General features: G+C 39.3%; 1 protein-coding gene across 1 annotated transcript; it reads left to right on the plus strand.

The window, feature by feature from the left end:
• The first annotated feature begins 6,022 nt into the window (after positions 1–6,022).
• Positions 6,023–7,403, plus strand: LOC108037933 (opsin Rh3). The gene has a single exon (XM_017114606.1). The coding sequence runs from the start codon at positions 6,030–6,032 to the stop codon at positions 7,179–7,181; it is 1,152 nt and encodes a 383-aa protein (XP_016970095.1). The 5' UTR covers positions 6,023–6,029; the 3' UTR covers positions 7,182–7,403.
• Positions 7,404–22,719: the final 15,316 nt, after the last annotated feature.

The following is a 22,719-nucleotide window of genomic DNA, read 5'->3' on the forward strand; positions in this document are numbered from 1 at the left end:
TATTCAACGATTAAACAAAAATAGATTTATCAGAAAATTAATACATAGAGTTTTTAAACAAAATTGTTAAATTAAATTCAGTAATATTTCAACATTATTTTAAGCCCTCTCTGTGCGAAGTGACATGTTGTAGTCTCGCAAATTTAAACTTTATCACAATTTAAAACGAACTTTTCAGTGCTCCTGTCACATTGTCGCTCTGTGTCCTTGGCCATGTGTGTGGGCGGGTATCTGGGCTGTTTGTTTAGCGCCAGCATAAACAGTAGTAACAGTTGGCCGTACAAGCCCGCCTGGTTGGGATCAGCCTCCGAATCAGAGTCCGAATCCAGCGTTCGTCCACAACGGTAATTACATAACAAAAGTGCACACAAACAAACTGGCAGTCGACTAGTAAAACAGCAGCAGCCTAACCATGGTCATCTGCATCTGGGCCAGCACTTAAATGAGTTATACAAATAATTGTGCCATGATTATTCCACTGACCACGTCCACACGGGCACAAACAACACGGTCACAATGGTCGTTTGATGAGTTGGCTAAGGGCAGATAAACAAGCTGCAAAGAGGATAGCAAAAACATATTAAAGTTACTTTGTGTAAACACAAACATGTAGAGATATGCGAACGGAACAAAGTTTAAGTTAATCATGTATTGACTTTTGCTAATAGGGAAAAAAAGTCTTACTTCAAGGATCTTCATAAATTGTCCAATTTGTAACGGATAAACGAAAGTTATCTTCCCAAATAACGCATACGCAACATGGGCCCGCACACAATTGTCTGTAAACATTGCAATTTGTCACAACCCATCTTAACTCTAAGGGTACAGTGCTGGCAAAACTATATGGGACTCAAACGTATATAATAATAGTTTATTAGACAATAACGCGCTAATTATAGTTTATTTTCAACATAAAGGGAAATGTTTGTCCAAAATTTGTATACATTTGCTTATATTTTGTTATCGAAATAACTTTTCTACTGATAGCAAAATGCTTTATTATTTAAGAATATCATACAAACTTAATCTATAATTGCATATAAATAAATTAAATGAATACTTGACTAGACCAATAGTTTCGCTGCACACTGTACCTGCGAAATCAACTGTGGTGGAATTTCAATTTCAGCCCTCGAAGGGACCACTTGTCCGAGTCGAAAGCCAAAACCAAAGGCGTGTGATTTATAACTAATTGATGAACACAATCATGCAGTTGATGGCCACATGGCCAAGTGCGGGGCGTGTCCTTGTGGCCGCGTACAGTTGTGCGCAAGGTCACGAGTTGAAGTTGCCTCAAGGACTCGAGTGCTCGGTTGGAAAACTGATTCAGTCGAGCGTTTCGCCTGAATAATTTGCGGCATAACCAAGTTTATTATGCTTAGGACCAAAAAAGGGAGCTTTGGGCCAGGGGAATGTTTTGGCTGGGGGCTCGACTAAATGGCGTGCTCGCATTTCCGTTTCCGCTTTAGGTAATCAATTCGAAATTTGCTTTTTATGTTGCCCCCTTTGTTGCCATTGACGTTGCTAAGCTTTTATTTTTAATTGATGAATAAATTTAATTGAACTAAATGGATTTCGTTCTGCGTCGTGTAAATGTTGGTGTTCTGCCTAATGGCTTCCGAAAACACACACATATACACTCGAGTTACCCCCATCACTCACTTAAGCCTTAACCCTTTGGCATTTGAATTTGTGGGCTTTCTACAATAGCTTTAGCCAGATGGCAACGTATTTTAATTGAATTTCAATTGATTGCAAAAATGTTCAATTTGGTGCCGCAGCCAAATTTCATTTTAATTAATTAGAATTGATAACAATAACGGGTTTCCATGCACTTTTTTTTGTTTCGCTTTCGCTAAATAATAGATGCCTTAATGGCTTTATTTTCGTAATATTCAGCGGTGAAGGGTGGTGTTGTTTTATAAACTCACCATCGAGATCCAACCGGAAAAGTTATTATTGGAAAATCGGGGCAAGGGTCAGAAATACATAACAACGCACAGCCAGGACAATTATTGATTGAAAGTGTCGAGATATCAAACTAATCGAATTGGCATTGCAGCTATATTAAATGCTGACATAACAGTAATTGTATCAAAGCCTGTGGGCAACTAAATAATTAACCGTAAATTGCGTTAGCATGTCCTTGATTTTCACATGGCAAATAAACGGAATTTTAAATGGCTTCAATACTTACTTAAATTGATAAAGTTATGCAAAACATGATGATAAATTGCTTAAGCAATTTAAATAGCTTCGTTTGATTTATAGCTGGAATTGGTTTTGCTACTTTTTAAATGTGTTTAAATTGGAGATAAACTGTATTATCCAATCGTTGTTTTTCAATTGGAAAAAAATTAGAAGTTTCATAAACCTTAACATATATTTTTCAGTTGATGGATATAAAAATATGCTATTGATTAATGGTTTATTAGTTTCGACAATTGAAATTTTGTGATCAAATTGAAATAAATATTAGCATTCAAAATATTAAACATTGAATACGGCTGTCTAGTTTATTGCTTTTCCACAGCGGAAAATAGTTTTAAAAGGTTGTTCCCATTTGGCGAGCATAAGCTTTTGCAAAGTGAATTCACATCTTTCGCTTTAGTGCAGGACACACCAAACACACACGCACAATAAAATATGTTCACCAAACTGCAATCAAAGCGACATAGCGCAAATTTCACAGATTTTTGCACATTAAAAATATGTTCGCTACTCCAGCAGCCACACACACATAAAGCCACGCCTCCCATGAGCCCATTTTTAGCATGCCAAAAAAAAAAGAGGAGGAGAGCAAAGTTTTTATGCCAACGAGGAGAAAAAAAATGTGAATGTGGAAAAGTAATCGAGAAGCGGGAACCAGAAGAAGCTGCCGGGCGCTGCTGCAGTGCAATCCCTTCTCAACCCAAGCTTTTATGGACCGGAGCCATGGCAAAATGCAACGCTGAATTTGATAATCAATTACCGTGCCATAGCCCAAAGGATGGGGCCGAGGTCCTGGAGCCACATATGGGCCACATTTAGTACTGACTGCAGACAGCCGCAAACACAAGTAAATGCCCTCGATATACACTCGACTTTGTACAACGCCACGTATGAGTAATATGCGGCATTGTCTATGCAAAAGGCCAGGTATGGAAGTTGCAGGTGGTAATGCATATAAATATTCAAATTCTCTTAGATTTGCCGAAATTTTTCATTACAAACTGCAAATTGGTTTGTGTCTGCTCAACAGCTGCTGCCCGCTGGCCATGTCCATGTATTATAACAATGTCGTTGCATGTCTTAAACCAATTAATGGATTGCCAACCATAAATGCTAAAAATTCCACAAATCTTTTTCGCATTCGGAAGGCAGGGATTTATGGCTGGCAGCAGTTTAAGCCAACAACTGAACTCTTTGTAAATCTGATATGCTGGAATACATTTATTTCACTTAAAATGTACATGATAAAAACGCAAATCTTATTTAAAAATTCGTTTTTCTTATTTGCTAGAGGAGTGAATTTATTTCTAAAGGCTAAACTTTTAGTCTCTTAAGGTGATTTTAGCTCAAAAAGATTAAAATTAATGGTGTAGCTTATTGTCAATTCGCAAGGATTGACTGGAATCATGGATAAAGATAGTTAAAACTCTTTTGGCTGTTCTTTCTTCGCTTCGCTATGCAATTACATTTTGTCGCGCTTTTTTTTCAACTGCAACTTCTATTTCCGCTTGTCATTAATTGACGCTGTCAGCTTTGGCAGCAATCACTTAATGAAATCATTTAATCAGTGCCGGCGACAATCGACAAAGTGGAAGTGGCGGCTCCACCTTCCTAGAAACACATGTTCCATTTGTGCCCCACATTGCGAGTTTGGTTCGCCTCTTTCGTCGGCTGCTCCAATGACACTAGGGAATTGTGGCCCGCCGACAGCTGTCCTTAATTACATGGAAATCCACACTAGATTCTTACCCCACACACATCACTCGCAACAATATTCCCCACAGAGTCATTCACCTTGCCACCAAAAAAGAAACCCAAGCGAATAAAAACAAAGTTCAATTGGATGTCTGGGAGATACCCTTAAAGACTTATATTCAAGCGAAGTAAATAGTTTTATACTTTTATTTACAAAACTTTAAGAGAACTATTCAGAGAAAGGTTTTGAAAATAAGGAGTAATTTTTATGAATTTAAAATAAATTAATAAAAGGTCTAATAAAAAAGGCTTTTCTTATTGGTTTCCAAAAAAAACAAATACTTGCTACAAAACAAAACAGTAGCTCTTTTAAGAATGAAAAATTAAATAAATATATGAAATATAGTGCTGTCGCTGGATAAAGTATGTGTTATTTATGGCTACTTCCTTAACTGAGTTGGCAGCAAAAAAGCTTCTACTCTTTTCTAGGGAATGTAGCGGAACGCAAAAGGCGAAGGCAAAAATCGAAATCAAGTGAATATAACATATTATTTCAACAGGCAACTCATTCAGCATATAATATTACCACCCGGGGCGATGTATGTGGTTGATGTACGTAGTCCAGGAGGTGGGGCTCACGGTGGGGCACCTGGGGATGGGGTTCGGAGTTGGGGGGGGGGGGGTGGTAAATTGGGGGCTTGGGGGATTGAGGGCTGTGCTATAGCATGGCATCGCGTAGGCCTGCGGAATTGAGGTGAATAAGCGAAGAACACATTCACACACTAAAAGGCAAACAAAGGGAAATCAATCTTTGTACATACTTTTAGCATATGCACACGTATGATCCCCTTTCCCCCCTCCGCCTTTCTATTCCACACACACACACACAAACACCCACAAACCTGTATGTGTGTGTGTGTGGTTTTCGGTTTGGCGGGGAATTGGGGAATATTTGCATGCCTTTGTGTACTTTTTCCATATGATTTATGACCTAAATTGTTGCTGCTCGCTCACATATAATTACACACACATCGCTGTGGCTGTGTGTGTGAGTTTGTCGTCTTGGGACGCGCGCCAAAGTATGCTACACTTTTTGTTTTATGAGTTAATAAGTAGGCGTGGCCCCTGCCCAATTGCTACACCCTGATTATGGCGCCGGATACCCAGATACCCAACACCACCCCACTGTCAGATGGGGAATATTCAAAGCCGTATATGTTTTGATCAGATAAGATAGCACAAAACTTGTTCAAGTATACTTTCGGGACAAGCAATTTGGAAAATGTACCTCGGCGGCAGCGGAATTATTTTAACGCTCGACTAAACGGCACTCGCTCATGGGATCGAACGTTCCATATGGAAAACTCTTCGAGTTCAAGTTTAAACAACACAGTTGACTTCTTGGCCTAACAACTTCTATTCATAAATATGTTAAATAATTTTGTCACCAGAAAACAATGCTTAATGCACGCATACGCTTAACGTTTTCAGCTTTAATTTTTGAATAACACATTGCATTAACAGAATCTTTTGAAATATATTTGTATCGGGATACCACTGAAAACACAAATGTTTTGAAATCACTTATAATATTTATCGGATGAATACAAAAAGATTTTACCCGCAACATACATTTATTTAAAAATAATTACAATAAATTATGATATTTTCAAAATAATTAAAATAAATTATCATATCTTAAATATTTTATTGTTGTGTTACCAAAATTATTATTATTTTGAAATGTATATAGATTTCTGGATCATAAGTAAGCAACTAATTTTTAATTATACAAAAAGACTTTACGTTTAACAACTCTTTTGTTAAGATATAGGCTAAAAACTAGCCAATTGAACAACACCAATAAAAAAAAACAACTGAATATCACCAAAAGAAAGAAGATTAGTGAATAATGTTCGCAGCACTGACCTTCAGCCAAGCTGCACCCTTAATCGAGAATCAATGCAAATGCAGTGCCAGCGAAAATGTCAGCAACGGATTAGGCCAATCCACTGCGGTTAATTCCCGTGCTGCAGTACTAATCCAATTCCGTGGGTCCGTATGCCGTATAAAAGCCACCGGCCGTGCTGACTGTGATTTCGTCTTGGCCCAAAGACCGGAGCATGGAGTCCGCTAACGTGTTACCAGGTTTGCTTGGCAACGTGTCCACCGTGCTGCGGCCGGAGGCGCGACTCTCCGCCGAATCGCGTCTGCTGGGCTGGAATGTTCCGCCGGAGGAGCTGCGTCACATCCCCGAGCACTGGCTCACCTATCCAGAGCCGCCCGAATCGATGAACTATCTGCTGGGGACGCTCTACATATTCTTCACACTGATGTCGATGCTGGGCAATGGACTGGTCATCTGGGTCTTTTCAGCGGCCAAATCGCTGCGCACTCCCTCCAACATACTGGTCATCAATCTGGCCTTCTGCGACTTCATGATGATGATGAAGACGCCGATATTCATCTACAACAGTTTCCACCAGGGCTACGCCCTGGGTCATCTGGGCTGTCAGATCTTTGGCATTATCGGCTCCTACACGGGCATTGCAGCTGGTGCCACGAATGCGTTCATAGCCTACGATCGATTCAATGTGATCACCCGACCCATGGAGGGCAAGATGACGCACGGCAAGGCCATTGCCATGATAATATTCATCTACATGTACGCCACCCCCTGGGTGGTGGCCTGCTATACGGAAACTTGGGGTCGATTTGTGCCCGAGGGTTATCTAACCTCCTGCACCTTCGACTATCTCACCGATAACTTCGATACCCGCCTCTTTGTGGGCTGCATCTTTTTCTTCAGCTTCGTGTGCCCCACTACGATGATCACGTATTACTACTCCCAGATCGTGGGACATGTTTTTAGCCACGAAAAGGCTTTGAGGGATCAGGCCAAGAAGATGAACGTGGAATCGCTACGCTCGAATGTGGATAAAAGTAAGGAGACGGCGGAAATCCGGATAGCCAAGGCGGCCATCACCATCTGCTTTCTGTTTTTCTGCTCCTGGACGCCGTACGGAGTTATGTCCCTGATTGGCGCTTTCGGGGATAAAACCCTTTTGACGCCGGGCGCCACAATGATCCCCGCCTGTGCCTGCAAAATGGTGGCCTGCATCGATCCGTTCGTGTACGCCATAAGTCATCCCAGATACCGCATGGAGCTGCAGAAGCGATGTCCCTGGCTGGCTCTCAACGAGAAGGCGCCGGAGTCGTCGGCAGTCGCCTCCACCAGCACCACCCAGGAACCGCAGCAGACCACTGCCGCCTAATGCAAAGTGCCACCCACCCGAAAAATGCTGACAATGATGATGAACTGAGAGGCCAACGAACTCGTAATACAAAATGCCGAGGAAAAATTTTATAAATGTTTCACCGAGTTTAAGCAACTGTGCAAAATGTACTTACTTGTTTTTCCAGCTATGATTTGTAGTCTCTTTTATGTTTATCAATGAAATATAGTGAAATTATTGCAGAGAATTGAGAAAAACGTATTGAAAAACGGTATTTATTGTGATATGTCAGGCTGGTGGAAAAATATATCGTAAAGGAATTTGTTTTTTAACTTTAAATTAGCAAGCAATAATATGAAATTTTAATTTAATTTTTTAATAAATTAATGGGGTTGTCCATTGATTAGATAATCAGCGAGGGGTGCAGAAGGTGTTAACTACAGTCGCTGAATATTTTTATAACGGGGTATTATTATGTCAACCGGATATAGGCTAAAAGAAGTCGAATCTGCGGAAAGAGTTTTAAAAATGTTTACAATTTATTTGTTGAATTTAAAATTATACTTACTTAATGTTGTTTTGCACAGTAACTCATCATTTAAAAAGAACATATGTGGCACAGGCAGCATCTCGGAGACTTCATCGAAACGGAAATATATCTGGGCACGCTTTCCTAATTGAATATTTTTTGAGCCTTCTTTGCGATTGGGGTACAGTACCATGGGGATGATCTGCATGAAAGGATTGGAAATAAGTGGGCATCACTTGGATACTGGGCTCCATATTACCATAGCAGAGCCTTGCCACGCGAACACCACACTAAAATTCAATGGGACATTCGCTGGTTCTTTAGCAGTGAACACCCCTATATAAGTCTCATTTTCCTGTATGCCATACGTAAAATATTCGGGGCAATTGTGTTGAGGAAAAATTAGGGCCAATGTGGTGCCAAGAAAAAAACCAACGAAAATAAAAGTAGTGATCGACATTTCAGTGTGAGATGCTTGACGAGAACTGAAAATCTAAAGCTATCAGCCGATGGTTTATATGAAATTGATAGGAAGCGAGAGGCAACTGATGTATATATTATATATAAGGTTATCAGCAACTTTACTGGTGCTTGAGACGTGGATTTGGGAATTTCCTAATTTTCTTCTTAGAAAATATTTATAACTCAACTGTCATAAAAACACTGATATGATTTTATAAATAAATTAATTTTGTATACAATAGCAGATGGAATTATAATTTCAGCCGGATTTTTACAAGGATTATCAGTTGAATCGATCTAGCCATGTCCGTCAGTCCGTTTTGACGCAAAGTCTTTTCACAGTTTCGAAGCTACATTTATGTAAAATTTCTAAAATTCTTCATTTTATTGCAGGTATACCTCTCTCTTCCCCACAGAATTACAGTTGTAATCGATATTGGCAAATCATTAGTGCCATACTAATATAAACTTTGTGACTTTTCTGAATGAAAAGCGAAGTGCTTAAATCATATATGTACATATGTATACACATACATAAATATACATAAGTCCATAAATCCTGAATGAAAAATTACATCATGATGAATGTAGGCACATTTTTTCTAATGCCCTAATTTTAAGAAATATTTTTCTACTTTTTAGAAACGTTTTTCTTGTTTTTAGGGCCCTTTGCCTTAGATTTTAGAAAGGAACTCTCTTAATTTTAGAAAAATGTAACCTAAAATTTAAGGTGCGATGCCTTTGAAGACAAAAATAAGGCGATTTTTTTGTTTTTAGGGTTAATTTTGGTATGAGTGTATGTACATATGTATAACAGAAATAAATAATTTGAAATTGTTCTTATTGATTTTTGAATTAATTGAGGATGCAATTGAGGATATATTTTTTAATTTTACTGCTATCTTTTTTTTACTTAATTAATGTAGCATTATAATGAAAACTTTGCATTACCCATTTTAAAATATTTAAAGAGGAACCGTAAAAAATGCATATGAAGGAAATGTGCTTTTGTCCTACGTGAATAAATCATTTCCTTCCCAATGTGGATGTAAAAATACATAAAAGTCCGCCCAGCCCCGTTTTTGAACTCTGCCCCTTTGTCGGTTGTCAATCGGGCACTTGATGCCGCCATTGCAGGTCACTCAGACGAGCCGAGGAAGCCGCCTTTCTGCTCCCAGAAGCGGAGATGGCCAACAACAAAGGAGTTGGCCAAGAACAATGGCGAAAATGTGCTACTTCCAATGCGATCCACAAAGTGAAAAGCTCTCTCTGCTGCACGCTCTTACTTTCTCACGAGAGCGAAGCTTTCCAGCTGGAAGGATCCTGCGCAGGACCCTCCCGAAACAGATTGGAATTGAAACATAAAGAGGGAATGGCGAATTGAATACCGCCTGAATATTATAGGAATTTTGATGAATAACAAACTTGGCATCCACACACTTAAATACCTACACGTGCCACCCGAGGGAATTTGCATTTATTTGCTGGCCATCAAAGTAAACAAAATAACGGCCAACATCCACATGGAGTCCACTTGCGATCCAGCCTCATTAATCACGCTTCCTTTTGCATTTTTGAGCAGGGTAACTGGCTGTAAATCAGCAGCGCCATGGCCACAAAGGATGCCTAGATTTGTGTGGTGGTTGCTCCCCACGCATGGCTTCCACATGGCCTCCACTTTAGCTTAAAACCACCGCCAACCACCCACCACCCACCACCCCCAATGGCATTTAACAATTTGTTGGGCAAAGTGTTGCACCGTGTGTTTGTATGGCGCCTCATTATTATTGTTTTCCCAGCTACCATTTCTTTCGCACTTTTCCCCTCTGTCTATCTCGTTTTGTTTTGTCTCGCCCTCTCTGTCTTGCTCCTTGGAGCCTAGCACGCTTTTCCACTTATTGCCTGGCGGGCATTTGCCAGAGCCTTTTTCCTGTGTCGTTTTGCGGCGAACCCAAAAACCGCACACAGACAGCCAGCGAAAACGAGCTGGGGAAAAATGGTAGGAAAATACGGCCGGGGAGGGCAAAGGGGAAAGCAAAGGGAAAAGCGGGAGAAAAGCGCTGAGCGGGTAGAGAGGCCATAAACCAAAATCGGCCGCAGCCACCGACGCTTGCAAATGGTAAAAACGAAGTAAAATTAATGAAAATCACACACACACACGCTCACAAACTCGCACTGATATATACAAAAACAGACAGGCAAGCCAGACGCAGCGGTTGGCGGGCAGAGACAATTAAAATGGCACCCACAGAACGTCCTTGCACCGCTGAGTGAATGCCGCCAGGCAGATTCGCACAAACCACCCATGCCAAGCCAAAAACCACCCACCGCACGACAGCTCGGCACATTTGTCTTCCACGAAATTCGCTTTGGCTCTCATTAATTAAGATAATTAGGCCTTTTCGACGCCTTCAAAGTTCAACGTGCAAAAAGAAAAAACCAAAAAAGTAGGGTGAAAAACGCACCGAATACAAAAATACAACAAAATGTGAACAACCAGGAGGCCGCATTTAGTGACAGTTGAAAGTTCAGCGTCGCATGTTCCAGGACCTCCCAAAAAACGAGCCCTACAATTTGCCTTAGTGCATACCTCGTGTGGGGCGCACACTCGATTCCCCTTAATGAGTGGTTAGCGGTCTTCTTGCATTTGATTGCCCCACATGGTCGCAAAACCACTCACTCAAGGATCTCCATCGTCCTTACACAACACTTTCAGGAACCCTCTGACCACGGGCGAATTCAACCGCAAACAGAATCAGCGATGTCGGTGGTTAACATACAAAAATATGTCATCGACATGTGGAGAAAATATAAATATTTAATATTCATAAGCAACAATAGGTAAAAAGGTTTCATTCAATTATTTTTATACCATACAATTTTGATTATTATTTGTACAAAATTATAACATCATTTTTATTGTTTAATTTCCATTTTAATTTTTAAGGTTTATGTTTGACAGATATTTATTATATAGTTTATACAAGTTACGCGATAACGTTGTTTATAAGAAAAGATGTTTTCTAATTTGAGTAAGTTTATATTAAATTTAATTTTTAATATTTGCTTTATATTGTAATAATATTTCAAAGAACCTCACTACTAACGGAGCTCATTTAATATAAGTATAACTTTCCCGAAAAATATTGGCGAATACAAATTATGAGCAGCATAACTTCCTCTGAAGTCGCCCAATTTGCATTGCATACTTTGCCTGGATTATATTTCTTACTGGTCTTTGATGAAGCGAAATTCGATTTCCTTTTGACTGGCAAAAGGCAATTTCTTTTCATATTTTTGCATATTGCCCGAACTGATTAAAATCACTTGCAGCCTGCACTCTCGATGGCTCATAAAAATGTCAGCTAAATTAGTTATAAATCAGCAGGGAGTGCCCTCCCCGTTTGCCAGCGAACTTAGCTTGAAATGCACAAGACACAAGGCAGCTCACAACTTTGTGAGCCAAAATGAAGCCATAAATTATACGAACTAATAATTATATGCCATCAAATTGTTGTAAGCAGAGGCATGGCAGAAGCAAAAGGCAAAAGCTAAAGCCAGGAAGGCTGAAGTCAGCCAGCGAGTTTAACGGCCAACATAAATTATAGACATTTAAAAACGGGGTGGCAGCAGCCAGTGGAAGCCCCATGTTCATCTAGCTAAGGGCAGAAAAGCGGGCAATGCCGCGTGGAATATGCGATTTTTATCACAGTTTATGCACTGCACACAAAGTCAACATAATAAGGTCAACACGCACAGGACTAAGGACGAGCAGCCAGCGGTGGGTGGCGCCTGGATCGCTTGGCTGGGTGTCGCTTTAATTAAATGGCAAACATCCTGCGCGTCAGAGAGCAAAGTTCGAGGTCAGCTGCCAGTCGGCGCTACACGGCAATTTCGCTGAGCTCACCCCAGCCGCGACTTTTTTTTTTTTTTTACAGCCCAGCAATTTGCAACAAAATTAGCCCGAAAACGTTACGCGGCCATGGCCGTGCCTCATTGAGAGTCCACATAAACAAAAGATTGGGTTAAGCGTGGGCCTGGAATGGCGGCATACGTCTAAGTGACTCTCCATGGGCCATCATGACAAATGCCTCGTTGCCACCTCTTTTTGCTGGCACAACAGCATACTCCCTGCTCCGCCACCGCATCCGCCTCCGCATCCGCCTCTGCATCCGCATTCGCATTCTCATCCATAGTCGTAAGCAGTCGTAAAGTTCCTGGGATGGCAACAAAAAAGAGCGTTTAAATTTTGTAATTTAAATGCAAATTGACAGGCAAATGACAAACATTGCAATTAACGAGGGACTAGCGGGCGTATACGCAATGTGGCCACAGACTCACAATGGCCGGACTCAACCAGCCAACAGCGACTCGGTAACAGGACATAATTTAGGCCCTGCTACGTGGAGCTCTAAAATTGCCAGAGCCTCATCTGCGGATAAAGGGCAGCGGTATGCGGAGGGACAGGGTTCCGGTAATGGTCTGGACTCGAAATGGGAATATGCAAATCTTTCCACTGGTTAGCGCCTGCATTTGCAAGTCATACTTGGAGCACTTCGGCTGTTGGGGGAAACGGGCCCCAACAATTGAATGACTCGCTGAGCTGAGCCATTGTACTAACATCCATTGGAGATGGTGACACCCCAAATGGGGATATTAAAGGAAATTTCTGGCGTTCAAATCCATTAATAGATCATAATGGAATTCGAAACTATTTCTAAATCAATCAAACTGTGCTTTGGGCAAAGGATTGTTAATTATAAATTTATTCACTACCTTACAAACCTCATTATTCAGGCTGTTTACCCACATAGTGTTTTTTTCAATGCAAAAAGAACCCCAAAAAAACTTTAAAAGTATGGTTAGAAATTCTAACAAATGAATCGAAAAAAGCAAACAAATAAAGAAATAATAGTCCTTAGTTTTTAGTTTCTTTCATATAATCATTTTTTGTTGGATACAACTTTACTGAAATTTAAAGGAAATAAGTTCTTAAAAAGTAACAAATTCCGTTTAATTTTATCTTGGACTTTTGTAAATTGGAATCGGAGCCCCACTTAAATCAACACAGTTCATTGGCCCGCATGTCAATTATTTATTTTAAGTTTTCTCAAAACTTGAGCAGTGCCATCAATTTTACAGGGCGCGGAAAATTTAAACAAAGAACAAATAAAAACAAGAGAGAACGCTATAGTCGGGTGCCCCGACTATCAGATACCCGTTACTCAGGTAAAGGGAGTGCGAGGGAGATGGAGATAGAAACTTTGATCACGCATAACTTTTTAACGAATGGTCCGATTTGAAAAATTTCTTCTACATTTCGATAGGTATTAATAAACACAATAAAACTGCATTTTTACTTTTCCGAAATATTTAAATTTTTAAAATCGTATATAAGCGATTGTGGGCGTTAAAGGGGCGTGGCACCATTTTGAAACAAACTTGCGCTGCGTAGGAACTTCTAAAATCTACATGCAAAATGCCAATCTTCTAGCTTTTATAGTTTCCGAGATCTCAGCGTTCATACGGACAGACAGACAGACAGACAGACAGACAGACAGACGGACAGACAGACGGACAGACGGACAGACGGACATGGCTATATCAACTCAGGAGGTGATCCTGATCAAGAATATATATACTTTATAGGGTCGGAAACGCTTCCTTCTAGCTGTTACATACTTTTGCACGAATACAATATACCCTTTTACTCTACGAGTAACGGGTATAATAAAACCTTACCTTCAAAGAAGTTATTAGTTAAGACTACTCTGTGTCAGTAAAATGGGCAACATAATTTGGCAGCATTTGACATGACCTCTTGGCTTCATTGCCCAACCTCTGCCACCAAGTTCATTTTTGGTTAGGAAGTGGAAATGACACAAACTGCATTGCGGCCCAGGCGCGTCAAAAAGTATTCGTTTGAGAACTTCTTATTCACAGTTTGTTTTCGTTTCTGGTTTTTCCTGTTGTTTTTCTTTGTTACTTGAGCTGTTGTTGCCGGGCAAACAAACAATGAAGAAAAGTGTTGGCCTGTCTGAGGCAGGCACTTGGCTGGCGGCCAAGCAAATCCATGAGATACATATAAACACATTCATTTCCGCTGCCAAGTAAGTTAGGGGAGCACTCTACGGCCAAAGATGTCTTTAAACTCGTGGAATGACGTCGCCAGGCATCATAAAAATGCCAACTATGCGCATTAATTATACGCAAATTGTTCATTGTTCGCCGTTTTCCTCTAATCGCATTAACCATGGCAGCCAAGCGGGCTAAACTTGTGGTAGACTTTTCTAATTTATGCGCCTAATTGACTCAAAGTAAAATTTGCTCTTGCTTGACATATTTCGCGTTGGTTCATCTGCCCCTCAGCGTTCCGCGTGTCATGTAAATGTCAAACTTTCAGCCAGATCCTTAGCCGGCGCAGGGGAAACTTTCGCTTTATAAATAAATTTACGAGTGGCAGAGACCAGAAATACAAGCTACTAATTTATGCAAATTGTTTTCTTTGACAAATTAAATGAACATTAAAATTATTTTCCCCTGTTTTAAAGGCAACAACATAAATATTTTCAATTAGCTAGATGATTAAATTCTGCGTGGTCGGGAACTTATGACTGGCACGTGTTGGCTGAAAACTTATTGTCTGTCTCTCAACTGATATATAATTTTAACCCATTTCAGCAAGATTCTTAAAATGAATGATGATTTGAAAACCATTTGACATTTTATTCTTTTTAAAATGAAATGGAAATATAATTTGCTTCTTCGAACTACTGTAAGTTTAAATCATAGTTTAAATCAAGAATTTAATTTCAATTGTTTTAATATTAGACGTTTAAATTACGTTTCCATTTCGTATTCCTCCTTATTTCAAAAATATTTCAAGAAGATTATTTATCTCTTTCATAATTATTTAAAAAAAAGTCCGAAACTAATTTTTCAGCTTTCGGCTTTAAATGGGTTAAATCAAAGGGCAACGGCGATGAAAACCGAAAAAGGGAAAGACTTCTGCACAATGTCAGAGCCAACAGACCAAGTTGGAACTCCCTTTATTTGAGGCAATTAACACACCTGAGTGATGGCAGATTAGCCCACGCACATTGCCAGCGTTAGGGCCACTTAGGAGTGGGCTAGGTTACGCATACGCCCCGGTGTACGTGGCCCCAACGGTGATTGCCTTCGTTTTGCTAGTCATATGGCTCATACGCCACGTTGTATTTATTTGTTCCCCTCTGCAAACTGCAACTGAAACTCGTTAGCCAGCCTCGTAAAAATCAAATTGCCCGATCCAGAGTCAGCCAGGCTCAATCTGCTCGGCTGTAGTAGTTAGGCAGGAAGGTTCAGGCTCCCACGAGCGGTTGTTAAAAAGTTATCCTTCGGCGGCAGTTTTACGAGCTCGAGTTGGTATGTAGTTGCCTGCCATTTTCTGCTTGTTAGCATCGAGTTTTAGTTGACAATGTTGGCAGCTGCATTAGGCAAACATCCTAGGACCGGAGGGCGATGTTTCCACAGCTACGACCCGCATGTGGCTTCTGGATTGGGTTCGAGGTCTTTGATTTGCGTTTTGCCTTTTATGCTCGCTCAACTTTCAACCAGTTCGATTTCAAGTTCAAGTTGCACAGATGACACAGAAAACCTTTAGCTTGTTATATTCTTAATGCAGGGCTTTCACAAAAGTTTTTATTACTTGCCTTGCCTGCTGGTTTTGATCGCTTTTTTTTTTTGGGCCGTTCGGGGAGTTTCCGTTGCCCTCGAGCACATTTCAATTTTCTATGCGTTGCAGTCCCACAAACGAAAACAATATTTTATATATTTTAAGCGCCTTGTTATAGTTTGTGGCAACAATAACAGAAAGTTATTTCCTGGCAAAGCTTATTGGGCTGGATTGAGAGGACCCCAAGTCTAATGCGAAATTGATTTGTTATGCCAAAAAGTATAAAAACTTGGCCCCGAGCTACTTTCAAATCGAACGACAAAGGAAACAGAAACTTTTGCTTTCGAGTTACGAGTATTCCCCAAATTAGGAACAAAAGCTTGGATTTGCTTGGTTTACTCGGTCTAAACAGGAAATGGCCATTCTCTTTGAGCCCGCAAAGCAGATTTTCGGCTTAATATTTACAAAACAATTGGCGTTTCATCAATAAAATGAAAGAAATCAATTGCAAAGCTGAATATGAAAGTAAATATTTCAATACAATTGAATTGATGTTATTTTTCACACCAATTCGAAGTTACTTAATTATTTCTGACCAAACTAGCGCAATTAATTTGCATAGTTTATAATATCATATTTCTATAACAATGCTTTACTCCCTAGCCTGCAACTATTTTGCACACTTTCTACAAGTCGAAAAACAAAATGCGAACAAAGTGAAATACAAAATACATTTACGTACTACAAATACAAGTACCAATTCCCAGCACAGATACAATCAATAAATATGCAAAATCTATGGTAAAAACATTTTCTTTTTAATCCCTAAAAATAGAAAATCAATATGCTGCAGTGCCATAGAGAAAGTTGGGGCAGTAATTTCCACAATGAGTCATGGAGAGTGGGTTAGACACAATGCCTGCATGACAAGTAGCCCCACAACTTACATACAAATATATATATATTCGAGTCCAGAGCACTGCATATGCTGGCAAGTGTTGCCAGAGTCGAGCAAAAACAATTTATTTTTATGTGTCTATGTATAAAATTAAAATTTGCATATAGCCCACCAGTGGCCGTGGCTCATCCCGGCTCCGCCTGAGGCTTAGAGTCTGGGCCTTCATCTCCCAGTCTGACTATGGAAAAGTTCACAGAATCGTGACGGGAACTGAAATCGCTGCCTGTCTGCCAGTCTGCCAGTCTGTCAGTTTGTCATTTTGTCAGTTAGTCATTCTGTCAAAGCGATGCTTTTGCCGTTGAGTGTGTGACAACTGATCTGATGGTTTCCAACTACCCATGCTTCTTCTATTTTCAAACGGTGGCGAGTAATAGATGAAATGATTGGTTAAGAAATAATAAATAAATAATTATTAAAACAAATTTCGAGTTGATTTGTTTTCTAAGAAAATTGAAAGTTCATTTAGAGCAAATAAATCAAAATTATCAAAATCTACTTCCATAGATTAAAATTTTTCAATGAAATGCTATAACGAAATCCATTTAAAGAACTTGATATTTCATTATATATTATATTATTGATAATGATTATGGGAGAAACCTATCAGTGAAACATTAATGGGTAATATTAAGTATATGATGTGTATGATTTATAAGGAGTATTAATTTAAGTCAGACATTCTCTAATCAATTATTATGGCCTTCATACTGAACGGTAATGAACTCAAACCGTAAAAAGTAAATAATATTTAATAACAATGTGTCTCATACTGCAGCTAGTTTGAGTAATTGTTTACCCAGATGGGCACTTAATCATCCCTGATATCCACTTGAATACCGATTCAACCCACTGTGCACTTCAAGTGCAGTTCTGTAAATGACTACGTGATGTCTGCTAGCGATTGTAAAGCAGACAGTCTGAATGCTGGTCGGTCTAAAGTCAACGGATTTTGGTGGCTGTGCGTTGGCTTATGGCGCATTTAAATGATTTCAATAACTTGCCATTTAGAATCATTAGCTAAGCTGCCAGCCACTTGAGTGTGGCCTTGGGTTGGGGCCCACATAGCGATACTTTCACCCATTCCTGCGGCGGTGCCCCTTGTAAGTCAGTCTGGTAACCGGATCTGGATTTGCTGTCATTCGAATGATAAAGCCATTTGACAAAGGCACAAAAAGCACACAAGCGGACAAGTTGAGACGCGAAAAAATCCCCATTCTTTTCTCACTTTTCCCCCCAGCGATGCAGCAGCTCACAGGACTTGTCTGGGCGATAACAAAGACCCGGCGGGGAAAGGAAACGGATGGTGGGGGACGGGGGGCGGTGGACTAGGGACTCCGAGGGAGCGAAACAAAAGCGACATATCAACAAATGTTGCCGGCATAGAAGACGCAGCTTCCGTTACAGCCGCACGCCTGTCAATGATTCGAGAACCACCAGAGGCACAAAGAATAGAAAGATTGTGATTTTTAGAGCTAGAGTTACCCAAAAATACAAATATTTATTCACCTATCTTACAAATAATTAAAACCTTGATTCGGGAGATGTCTCTGGACTTAAAACATTTAGGGGCATATCACTTTAGATGGCAGACCGATATAAATCATTTTTAAAATATTTTTCATTTACTTAGTAAATCTAGTTGAATATTATCATAAATATAATGCATTTTTTTTCAATAATTTAAATTTAAAGAATGAATTCAGCGCTCACTATGCAGATTCATATAAAAACATCAAAACGAGGGGGCAAAACACCACTAGGATAACAATTGAAGAACAGGACTCTGCAGGGGCATCACCCAAATGCAAATCACACGAATACGTTAGCCGAACGTGTTTAGTCCCCCAACATTTCATTTGAAGCGAACGGAGGGGAGTGCCAGAATGTCGTGGATAACCCCAGAAAAAACAGACTATAAATTTATTGTTAACGTGGCTCATGCAAATTGAATCCTTTCGCTTGTCCTTGTCGACTGTCCAGACCGGTTGTGGCTTTCGTTTTACATTTCTCTTAGCCAACAATGGGTGGAATAAAACTGTTTTGCTACTTAATAGGCCACGCTCGTCGTTATCTGCCCGGTTGGGATTAAATGTGACTGCTTAATGAGAGGCCTCCAGCATAGCAATAATCGTATTTTAAGGATAAACAATTGACCGGGAATAAATTATGAGACTCTAGAAATTTAAATTAATAATTGAAGATTTGAGAAAAGCTTTGTTAAACAGTATTTTAAAACGTATTAAATAAAAAAGTACAATTTAAACGAATCAATTACTAATTATTGCAAGTGGGCTAGTATTTCTTATTTTAATTTCGTGTTTAAATTCAATTCACAATCCTAAACTTTTTTTCGCAATTACAATGTATTTAACCAAGTAAAACTAAAGCTAACATCAACTGAAAATAGGAAAAACAAATCCAATATTGACCATAGACACGAGAAATACGAATAAAATTGCACTCATACCCGCCTAAAAATAAACCAATGGATGTAACTTTGATTGCCTGATCAGAAATTCTGTACTGGCATAGGCAATTGAATAAGATTTTTATATGACAACAACACGGACTGAATAGAACATTTTTTTCCAGATAAATTGTGTTGTTATCCATCAAAAACGTGTCGATGATTTCGCCCCCCACAAAAAGAGTGCAAATCTCTAGAAACGTGGCCTGCCTCACATTATCCCAGAAATTAACATTCTATGTGGTCCCGGCCGAGTTGCCACTTGCCATCTCGTAGCCAATTTTAATGGCAGTCGCAGCACAATTGAATTAAATTATCAATCGATGGCACAAGGGTCGAGACCAGCAGCAGAATAGGAGGACCTAAAAAAAAAAGGACAGCACAATCAAATTGATTGTATTTACTTTGACACCAAAGCCAACAACATCCACAACGGTCACACCTCCAACCGATACCACACTCCTCCAAAAATTGCCGGGTCATGGGTTTGGGTTTTTGTTTTTTGCCGCCTCGATTTGACTTAAATACGGTTTTTGGCTCGTTAAGTGTAACTAACAAGTTGCCGGCGCTGGTTCGCTGTGGACGCCTTTATTGTTTGCCATCTTGTTCCAGCCTCCTTTTTTCTTGTTTTCCCTTTTTTCACTGTTTTGTTTTCCTCCAACTTGAACTTTTCTACGCCCAATGGTATTGGGCATATTGATTGGCCTTCTACTGGGGGCCAATCCTTAAAGCAGATGGTTGAATTTAAATGTGCCGTCGGTGGCGTATGGTAGGGTCATAAATAAGATCCTTAAATAAAATAATAAGCGAGATTATTGCATGGGATCTAACTGAAATAAAATTGCTTATAAAAGGTATAGGTATATAAAATCAATGCCAGTTAAGTTTAATGCATATAACTATTTATAAATTTTCAAATAGTAATTAAAAATTATTGAAATTAATTGTTTAGCATTTGTAATAAATATAACTTAACTTTAAAATGTATTTTCCTTTTTTCGGCTTAAAATGATCTTGATATATGGCAGAACTCTCAAAACTAATGTTCGCATTTTTTAACTGATATTATAAATTAAAATACAAAAATGAATATAACTCAATGAGCAGGTTAAGAATTCCCAACCTATTCAACCTCGTTATTAATCACCACAATCTGACAGGTGTCACGTTATGGCCGCAGAAACTTTTTTAAAGCGGATCCAGGAAAACAAGCAAAAAATAAAAATAAAATAAAATAAAACAAAATGTATACACCATAAATAAATAAAATCATAAAATAATCATGTCACGTGCGAATTGATTGAATTTCTTCCTCGGGCACCTTTTGTTTCGTTTCGAACGCACACTTTTTTGGTCAACGTTGCCATAACCCTTGGCAGAAATTCCGACCCAAACTGGGGTTCGTGAAATACACCCTTAGGTTTAGGACCAAAGTCGTTTCATATAATGGGCACAGACAAAAGGTATTTAATTTAATGACCGCGCCACTTGGCAAGGTAATTTGAGCTATGACCACTTCGCGTACACTTATAAAATGTTGCCAGAAAAAGCGGAAAAATCCATCTGAAAAAACTCTTAGCGAAATTGGAAAGCCAAGAATGCCAATATTCATGCGAGTCACAACGCACGCTGCAATCGGAACCGAAACCGCGGCTTAGATCGTGACAAAAAAGCCAAAATCCTCTTGGCCATACATGGCTTCTAAGTCATAAAAAAGAGGAATTGAAAGCTGCCATCAGCCTGACAGCAGCAAAATGTTTTCAGACGAAATTTCCAAAAAATTATCTTTCACTTTTTGCTCGGATTCAGTTCTGTTTGCTTTCGTTTTGAGAGAGAACTGGCCAACAGTGCAGTGCAAAAATGTTTTAAGTCAGCGTGCACACAAAATCCCACACTACGAATCGCCAAAAGGGGATTCACGCACACACAAAATCACCCATAGTCACCCAGGCGTACACACACAAAAACACACACACGGCAGCCATTGTTTCACTTGCAATAAAAGTGTCATCATATTTTTTCAATTTCATGGTTATTTTTTCATTCCATCTTTGCCCTTACTGTCGCCTTAGACCACTTAAATATGCTAAAAAAAAAATTTGTAGTTTCGGTTTAAATGGTCGCTAACTCGAATTAGTTAGGGTAATCAAGAAAATGGATCTAAACTATTTCTAACTTTGGCAGAAAGCTGAAAATTTAAGGAAGGAATGATGAAAAAATAAAAATTTTTGTTATCTATATTTCCGGTTTATTTTCATTAATCTTTTATTTATTCATTTATTAAAAACTTTTAACTGAAATGAGAAAAAAACTAAAAATTATTCGAAATTAAAAATATAACATTTTCAAAACTGAGCTAGTGAACCTTTTATTTAAATTTATAAAAATAGCATGCCTATAATATTTTACTATAGAAGATTAATCCCTAAGCAGCACAAAAAAGAAAAAGGGTGTACCGTCGTAGTTGGAAAACTACCCGTTTCTTCCAGCCCTTCAAAAATTGAAAAAACACCGAAAAGTCAGCAAAAATATGGGCGCGTGTTTGTAAGAGCGGTAAAAAACGACGGCGAAAGAATGATTGTTGCAGTTTATGGGAAAAACTCCAGCAGGGCTCTAGTTTTCCGGGAGGCCTGGGAAAAGTGGCTGTATGTGTGCAGAAGAGAAAGTAGGCGACACTCACGCACCATGCCGCATAAAGGCCAGGATAGAGAAACTAAAAATGCGCACACTTGCAGTAAAAGCACGAAAAACTCGTTACAAAAACCGTTAGTTTTTCAATTATAGCGCGTAGATTAGTATTTGAAAGCATTGCCAGTGTCTGTGTGTGCGTAAATCCCTCTTTCACTCGCTTTGCTGCTCTCTCTCTGTCTCTGAGCCATTATTGGATTTTGGCCTGCTACTGGCGATTTCTGAAGGTGGAGAAAAAAAGGGAAACTTTCCTGACAGCAGCACAATAACTTTTGAATAAGAAAAACGTGCAACGCTTCAGAAAGGAGACGCAGAAAGTGTGGGCGAAATATTCGCATCAGGACCGGACTAAAGAGGTTGGAGGTTGATCCAATACAGTGACAACAAACGACAGACAGAAAAAAAACTTTTGCAGCTGCAATTTTCTATTCAACTTGAAGCTTTCTCTATCGAGGGAGGGGACAATCAGTTTAGGAAGTTAGCAGTTTTTATGAAATGCCCTCTGCCCTTTTTTCGCTTATTTTTTCCATTCTCCTTCCAGTTTTAGCTCCTTCCGTTTGGGGCTTGTAAAGGCTTTTGCTAATTTTACAACGCACATTACGTATACGACGTGGAGGAAGTTGCAAATTTTTGCTAGGAAAAACAGTCTTACAAGTGGCCCATAGAGATGCCGAACTGTCAATTTTAAATGAATAATAATGGTATTGTTTACACTTATGTGTATTTTTTGAGAACGACTTACTTAATGCTTACTTTGAGCGTTTTTTATAAAAAAAATAACTAACATAAAAAAATATATCAAAGTTAAGTGACAATGGT

This window comes from Drosophila rhopaloa, unplaced genomic scaffold (assembly GCF_018152115.1).
Source record: "Drosophila rhopaloa isolate 14029-0021.01 unplaced genomic scaffold, ASM1815211v1 contig_178, whole genome shotgun sequence".
Lineage (NCBI taxonomy): Eukaryota > Metazoa > Arthropoda > Insecta > Diptera > Drosophilidae > Drosophila > Drosophila rhopaloa.

Bases quoted from the DNA above. Each gene is read 5' to 3' on its own strand.
- LOC108037933 (XM_017114606.1), top strand. From the start codon at position 6,030: ATGGAGTCCGCTAACGTGTTACCAGGTTTGCTTGGCAACGTGTCCACC.